Source organism: Lynx rufus, unplaced genomic scaffold (genome assembly GCF_022079265.1).
Source record: "Lynx rufus isolate CCGP_SWC_20201006 ecotype Redwood Valley unplaced genomic scaffold, mLynRuf1.p SCAF_7, whole genome shotgun sequence".
Lineage (NCBI taxonomy): Eukaryota > Metazoa > Chordata > Mammalia > Carnivora > Felidae > Lynx > Lynx rufus.
The window spans coordinates 131,794,312-131,801,410 of record NW_025814889.1 but is presented as its reverse complement, the minus strand read 5'-3'; the positions used below and the strand labels follow the sequence as shown (position 1 = coordinate 131,801,410).

Below are 7,099 nucleotides of genomic sequence, written 5' to 3'. Positions count from 1 at the left end.
GCCCCCCTCAGGCTAGGCTTCAAGGGGGAACCGGGGAGGTTCCTCGGGAGATGTGAGGCTGGACGCCCAAACCCACAGGACGGCTCAGGTGAGTGTGGGGCAAGGGCTGCCAGGACCACCCCCTTGTCCTGGCCTCCAAGTGGCTGCGGCCACGGTGAGGGGACAACAGGCAGGAAAAGCCAGGACCCCGTCCCGGTGAGAGAGGGTCAGAGTCCCAGATTCCCACGGGTATCTTGGTGTTCCCCAGTGCCGGGAAGGAGACCCCACATGCAGAGGGGCGGTGGGAGGGAAGGAGGCTTCTGCCCAGCTGTGGGCTGGTCCCCCCTACTGGGGAGGCCTACCAGCCTCGTCTGTTACGGGGGTGCATGAGGCTGCTGTGTGGGCCCCTGGGTGGAGAGCCAAGAGTGTGAGAGGCCTTAGAGCTGTTTTTTGCTTGTGTAGGGTTGGGGGGGGGCAGGCTGCTAGGGATTTGGAGAGCAGAAGCTCTCTTTCTTGGTGCCCCCTCAGAGGTCCCTATCTGCCCAGTGGAACCAGAGATCTGATCACCGCCCCCCCGCCGGTACCAAGACTCCTGGTTGGCCTGGGATAATCCGTCACCCATCGTACAGGTGGCAAAACTGAGGCTCAGCGAGGGAAGGGGAACTGCCCAAGTCACAGAGCAAATCCATGGCTGAGCCGGGGTGAACCGGAACTCGGCTCCCTTGCTCCTGAAGCAAGGCTGATGTTCTTACATGTTCTTGGGTTTTTCTTTTCTTCTTCTTCTTCTTCTTCTTCTTCTTCTTCTTCTTCTTCTTTTTCCCCTAAATGACAATAGTCATTTCTGATCATTGAGAAAAATTAGGAACATACGGCAAGGCCAAGGAAGAAAATAAGCCCCACCCATTTTGCAGCTGGCACCTGCTTCTCTGTCCCACACGTGGGGTTAGTCCCTCTGTGCTGAGACCCTCACACCTGCACACTGGGGACACTGGGGATTCCCAAGCACATGGGGCACACGCTGGCCGCCCAGCTCTCCCATTCACCAGCACCCCCTCTCCTGCCACCACCAGGTCCCTGGGCAAGGAGTCTTCCAGAGGGAGTCTTCCTGAAGTTCAGGCTCAGGTGGGAGCGATTCCATTACCGCACCCCCCCCCCTTCATCTTTCATGGGTCCCTTGGAGGAGGGGAGACTTGGGGTGAGGTTTTGCCTGGGTTTCCCTTCTTGGCTCATTCCCTGAGCAGGGGTAGCCCCGTGCCTCGGATTCCCCCACGCTGGGTCTCCATCCCCCTTTCTGGCCTGGGCTACAGACCTTCGCTGCTCCCTCTCGTCCCCCTCCGCCAGCAGAGGCAGCCGCGATGGGCGCTGGCGGCCCCCGGCGGGGCGCGGGCCCCCCAGACGGCGGCTGGGGCTGGGCGGTGCTGGGCGCCTGCTTCGTGATCACCGGTTTCGCCTACGGCTTCCCCAAGGCGGTGAGCGTCTTCTTCCGCGCCCTTATGCGCGACTTCGGCGCGGGCTACAGCGACACGGCCTGGGTGTCCTCCATCATGCTCGCCATGCTCTACGGCACGGGTCAGCGCCCCCTCGCGGGTCCCTCCCCCAACCCCGGGCCCAGGATTGAGAGCAGGGATCAGGGACTAGGAGACACGGACCCCGTGAGCCTTCCCCAGACCCCTCGGGGGAGGGCGCGGGAACCACTTTCTTCCTGTGAACACTGGCACCAGAGAGAGGGGACGAAAGGGCAGGAAGGGAACAGTGGCTCGAGGAAGAGCCCACACACCTGGCAAGCTTGGCCAGCCGGCAGGACCTCTCCAGTTCTGCCAAAAGGCCCGCCTACGTTACAGGTGGGGAAATCGTTCTAAATAAGATTCCGGCTCCCCGCTCCCCTGAGCCCTAACCACCTGTTGCGGTGGGGGAAATGCTGGCGTTATCCTGACCAAGCCTCGCGGAAAAGAGGAGGCTTTCCTCTTTCTTCTGGAAAGAGCCTGGGCAGCCCAAGGGGCGATTCCAGCTGTGCAGATAAAAAAAAAAAGGGAGTGGGGTCCACCTCTTCTGCTTGGGGTTCCCTGTTCTCAGGAGGACTGGGGATGGATGGGGGCTCTGGCCCAAGACGGGTCCCTCGCGTGAGTCCTCGGCCTGCCTCGGTCTGGCCCAGCCAAGCAGTGTGACCTTGGCCGGACGCTGCCCTCTCTGAACCGCTGGTGACCTTATCCCTTTGAGCCATTTTCTGGGGCCGGGAGGCGCAAAGCCCGGAGTGTCCACGGGGAAAGGAGGTTAGTCCGACCGGAGCGGTGACCGTGCCCGGCCCACAGGTCCGGTCTCCAGCATCCTCGTGACCCGCTTTGGCTGTCGCCCGGTGATGCTGGTGGGTGGGCTATTGGCCTCGGCGGGCATGGTGCTAGCATCCTTCGCCACGCGCCTCCTGGAGCTATACCTGACGGCTGGGGTGCTCACAGGTGAGGGCGGCCACTGCTCACCTCCCCTACGCGGACGGGGCCCGGCCGTGAGGTGGGGGGGGGGGGGTCGGGAGTCCTTGTGGCAACGCCTTCTATCCTCAGTTTCCCCGCAAGGCCTTCTGTCCTCAGTTTCCCCTCCAAAGGCGGTCCTCGACGTCCCTCGGCTCAGTTTCCCCCGGGGGTCTGCGTGCCCCGTCGGGGCCTCCCCCTCCCCCCCTCCCTCCTGCCCGGGGCTGGGGTGGGGGCGCCCTCGGGGACCCCGGCACAGCGCCGCCTCGCCCCGCAGGCCTGGGCCTGGCCCTCAACTTCCAGCCGTCGCTCATCATGCTGGGGCTGTACTTCGAGCGGCGGCGGCCCCTAGCCAACGGGCTGGCGGCGGCGGGCAGCCCCGTGTTCCTGTCGGCGCTGTCGCCGCTCGGCCAACAGCTGCTCGAGCACTTCGGCTGGCGCGGCGGATTCTTGCTGCTCGGCGGCCTCCTGCTGCACTGCTGCGCTTGCGGCGCCGTCATGCGGCCGCCGCCGGGACCCGGCCCGCGGCCGCGCGGGGACAGCGCGGACGACGCTCCCGGGGAGGCGGAAGCGGACCGCGCCGGGCTGCGCCTGCGCGAGGCGCCCCCTGGCGGCCGGACCCGCCGCCGCCTGCTGGACGTGGCCGTGTGCGCCGACCGCGCCTTCGGGGTGTACGCCGTCACCAAGTTCCTGATGGCCCTCGGCCTCTTCGTGCCCGCCATCCTGTTGGTGAACTACGCCAAGGACGCGGGCGTGCCGGACGCCGACGCCGCCTTCCTGCTGTCCATCGTGGGCTTCGTAGACATCGTGGCGCGGCCAGCGTGCGGCGCCCTGGCGGGCCTGGCGCGCTTACGACCTCACGTCGCCTACCTCTTCAGCCTGGCCCTGATGGCCAATGGCCTCACGGACCTGAGCAGCGCGCGCGCGCGCTCCTACGGCGCCCTTGTCGCCTTCTGCGTCGCCTTCGGCCTCTCGTACGGCATGGTGGGAGCGCTGCAGTTCGAGGTGCTCATGGCAGCCGTGGGGTCGCACCGCTTTCCCAGTGCTCTGGGCCTGGTGCTGCTCGTCGAGGCCGTGGCTGTGCTCATTGGACCCCCCTCTGCCGGTGCGCCCCTCGGGAGGAGGGGGTGACGGGCTAATGTCTCTAGATGGAAGAAAGCGCCCTCTCTGTCCCAGATGGAGCTTCCAGGGATGAAAGGAAGAGACCCATTGGCCGAGACAGCCTGGGGGTGGAGTCGGGGGGTGGGGCTGCCCGTGGCCAATTAACCCCTCCTCCAAGCCAGTACTACCAGCCCTGGGTGGGGACGGAGAGGCCAAGAAGGCCCAGGAAGAGCCCGCCATCGACGGCTGCTGACCCGCTGGGTCATCTCAAGCGTTGGCACAAAGGCCTTGTGAAGTGCAAATGCTTATTCTCCTTTCGCAGATGGGGGGAACTGAGGCACAGAGGTCTAGTACAGGTGCAGTCCCCAAACTGAGCAGAGCCCTGCCCAGTGCTAGACGCCCTTAGTTTGGAACCCTGCCTCCGAGTGCTTTAGCGTCCCCAGCCTCTAAGGGTGACCAGGATAGGGACATAGGGACGGTGTGTTTGAGGAACCAGCCGTGAGACCAGGAGCAGAGTGGGGGTGCTCGGTGTGCACATGGGGTGGTGACCCAGGGGCCCAGGGAGGGGCTCCCTCCTCATCTGTCCAGCGGGCCACGGCCAGGCCCTGCCCTCGCTTGGTGCAGCTGCTGTGCCCCGACACGATCTGGGCCTTCCACTGTGCGTGCCCCCTGGGCACAATTGCCTCTTGGAAATTGCCATGATGAGAGGCCAGGAAAGGATTCTTGCAGAGGCTGGCATGAAGGCAGCCTCACAGAGCAGGGTAGACCCCACAGGAGAGGACACAGGACAGCATAGGGCACGTTTAGGGGACAGTGTTCCTAAACTGTGAGGCAGTTCTCAAGTGAGGCAGGAATTGAGCTTGGGAAGGGGCGGGGCGGTGGCTATTAGGGTTCTCCAGGGTTGGCAGGTCGTCCCTGAGACAGCAGGGGGCCTGCCTGTGAGCAGCGCTGAGGTCAGTCTGCGGGACGGAGGGGAGCCACCTTTGCTGGGACCCAGGCTGCCCCTGAGGTGGAGTGAGCTGCCCCTCCTTCCAGGGCTGGGCTGGCCGAGTGGCCTCATCCAGCTCTGTCATCTAACCTGGGTGAGGGTGGCCTCCAAGCCCCCCACCCACAGCCACAACCCCCACCCCCACCCACCACCTGCAGAGGCTCAGGGAGCCCTCTTCCATTTTCTCATGTGACCTGGGTTGGGGGGTAGAGCTAATAGGGAGTGAGACTGAAGGACACTGCAGGGCCAAGTGTGGGAGGGGCAGGGACAGGACTGGCGGCTGGCTGGGCAGGGCAGGAAGGCAAGTTTGGGAGTGGTGCTCAAAGGGACTCAGGTAGGCAGCCGGCCTGGGTGGGGGGTGGGGGGGGACACAAGGAAGCCTCCCCGAGGTCACAGAGCTGTAGACCAAGAGGTCACAGCCTGGGGCGGTCAGCCACAAAAATGCTGAGAGAGAGGACGGAGCCCACAGAGTCTGGGGAAGCTCAGTCGAGGGAACCGGGGCCTCCTGGCAGAGGCAGGAGGGGGCTCAGGAGGGAGCTGGAGGGCAAGCTGGGCCAGGCCCCTGAAGACTGGGGGGGGGGGTGAGTGTAAAGAGCAAGGGACCCCCAGGAGGGCGAGGCTAAGCGCAGTGTCCCCTCCCTACTCCTTAGCTGGGCAAGTCACAGGGAACGTGTGGGGCTTGGATCTGGGGGTGGAGGGGGTGCCCTGTAAACTGAAAGGTGCTGCCTCCCCAAAGAGTCCACACGACTTAAGAAATTGAGGGAGGCCCCAGGAGGTGGTGACATTTTTAAGGTCTCGGATGGCAAAACCCGGGTGGTGTTTTGCGTCGGTAAAACGGGAACAAAGACCGGGGTGGGTGTCTGCGTCCCTCAGATGTAAACCCACCAACTCCAGGGAGGGCACTGCCCTTTTTCTGAGGTTGTAGGGAAGGGCAGTGGGTGGAGTCCCCCCCTTCCCCCCCTCCGGCAGACCCTTACCTCCCCTTCCCCGCCCCCCAGGCCGCCTGGTGGACGCCCTGAAGAACTACGAGATCATCTTCTACCTGGCCGGCTCTGAGGTGGCCCTGGCTGGGATCTTCATGGCTGTGGCCACCAAGTGTTGCCTGCGCCGCTCTAAGGACACCCCGCCCAGCCAAGGCGCCCAGGGCGGGGCCAGCGACACTGAGGACGCTGAGGCCCAAGAGGACGCTGAGGCCCTGCCCGCCGGCGCTGAGGAGCCCGGCAGCCTCCAGGCCCTGGAGGCGCCAAGCCCCGGGGCTGGGCCGGGAGAACCAAAGGAGGAGGCAGAGCCGGGCGTGGACCCCGAGTCTGTATAGCTCGGGGGGGGGGGGGGGGCACTAGGCGAGGTGGCCGGTGACCTTGGGAACGGGGCTGACCCTCTCAGAGCCCTGGCTGTCCCGAGGGGGCCTGGAGCACCGCAGGCTGCTCTGCAGAGGTCGCCCCTGGGGTCCTGGGTGGGCCGCCTCCCTCGTCTGCCCAGCAGGCCGCGGCCAGGCCCTGCCCTCGCTCGGTGGAGCAGCTGCGCACCGCCAGGGGCCGGGCCTGCGTGAAACTCAAGTGCATAAAGCTCCGCTGCGAGACCAAGTCCTGTTCCTGCGTCTTGGCGGCTCTGGCTGCCCCCCACCCCACCGGGGGTCGGGGGTGGGGGGCGGTGGTCCGGAGGAGCCCGGGAGGCTCTGCTCAGGGCCCTCTGACCTGGAAGCTGTTGGGGGAGGGAGTGGCAGAGAGGGGGAAGGGTGGGGCGTGGAGGGGGAGGTGTTCTCAGACTTCGGGGCGCTAGAGGTCTCTCTTGCACTTTGACTTTTGACCTCTTGCACTTGATCCAAGTGCGGGGAGCCCTCCCACAAACCTGACACCACTTTCTCCGCTTCTCTCCCTCCCAGTCGTGGGTGTGGGGACCAGGCCCAAGCGTGGGAAGGAAGAGCCTTCCCACCACAGACCCGGACTATCCAGCCAGGGGCTCCAGAGAGCCCATCCTCCCAGTGACCACCCCCCCCCCCGACCTTCCTGTCGGTCTCATTTTCCATCCAGGCCCTACACAGGATGTGGGGAGCCCTCCAGGTGCCTGGCTGGCTCACACAGGTCTGAGGTTCCCCCGGAGTCACTGGAGCAGGGACTACGTTTGATCTAACACTCACGGCGCCCAGACTGTGCCAGGCACTAAGTCCTTTCCAGGCGTCACCTCCTCGGATGCTCAAAATAGCCCACTAAGGCAGGGACGGTTATTGGCCACAATCACAGACGGGGAAACCGAGGCACAGAGAGGTCAGGGAGGAGCTCAGGGTTAGAGAGGCTGTGACTGGAAGCCAGGTGGTTGGTTGCAGTCTGTGCCCTTGGCCTCCACACTGGCTGTTCCTTCAGAGAGGCGGTCTGGTCTGGCACCTCCGGGGGACCTGCGTGGACCCCTAGCGACAGCCCGTCCCTCCCTCCACGCTTGACAGTCCCATTCGGGCTGTTGCCCGTGACCCGTGAACTCACAGCTAATAAGCAGAAAGCCATTCTCCCCCCCGCCCCATGTTAGCCTCTGCCCACCCCCCCCCCCAGACTCTTCCCTCGTCAGGATGACCGTA

The 7,099-nt window shown here is 65.0% G+C and overlaps 1 protein-coding gene across 1 annotated transcript; it reads left to right on the top strand.

Annotated features, from left to right (window-relative positions):
• The first annotated feature begins 1,334 nt into the window (after positions 1 to 1,334).
• Positions 1,335 to 5,845, top strand: SLC16A8 (solute carrier family 16 member 8). Its single transcript, XM_047066947.1, has 4 exons — positions 1,335 to 1,548; positions 2,289 to 2,432; positions 2,719 to 3,546; positions 5,529 to 5,845. Exons 1-4 carry the CDS (start codon positions 1,335 to 1,337, stop codon positions 5,843 to 5,845), a joined length of 1,503 nt encoding a protein of 500 aa, XP_046922903.1.
• The last annotated feature ends 1,254 nt before the right edge of the window (positions 5,846 to 7,099 follow it).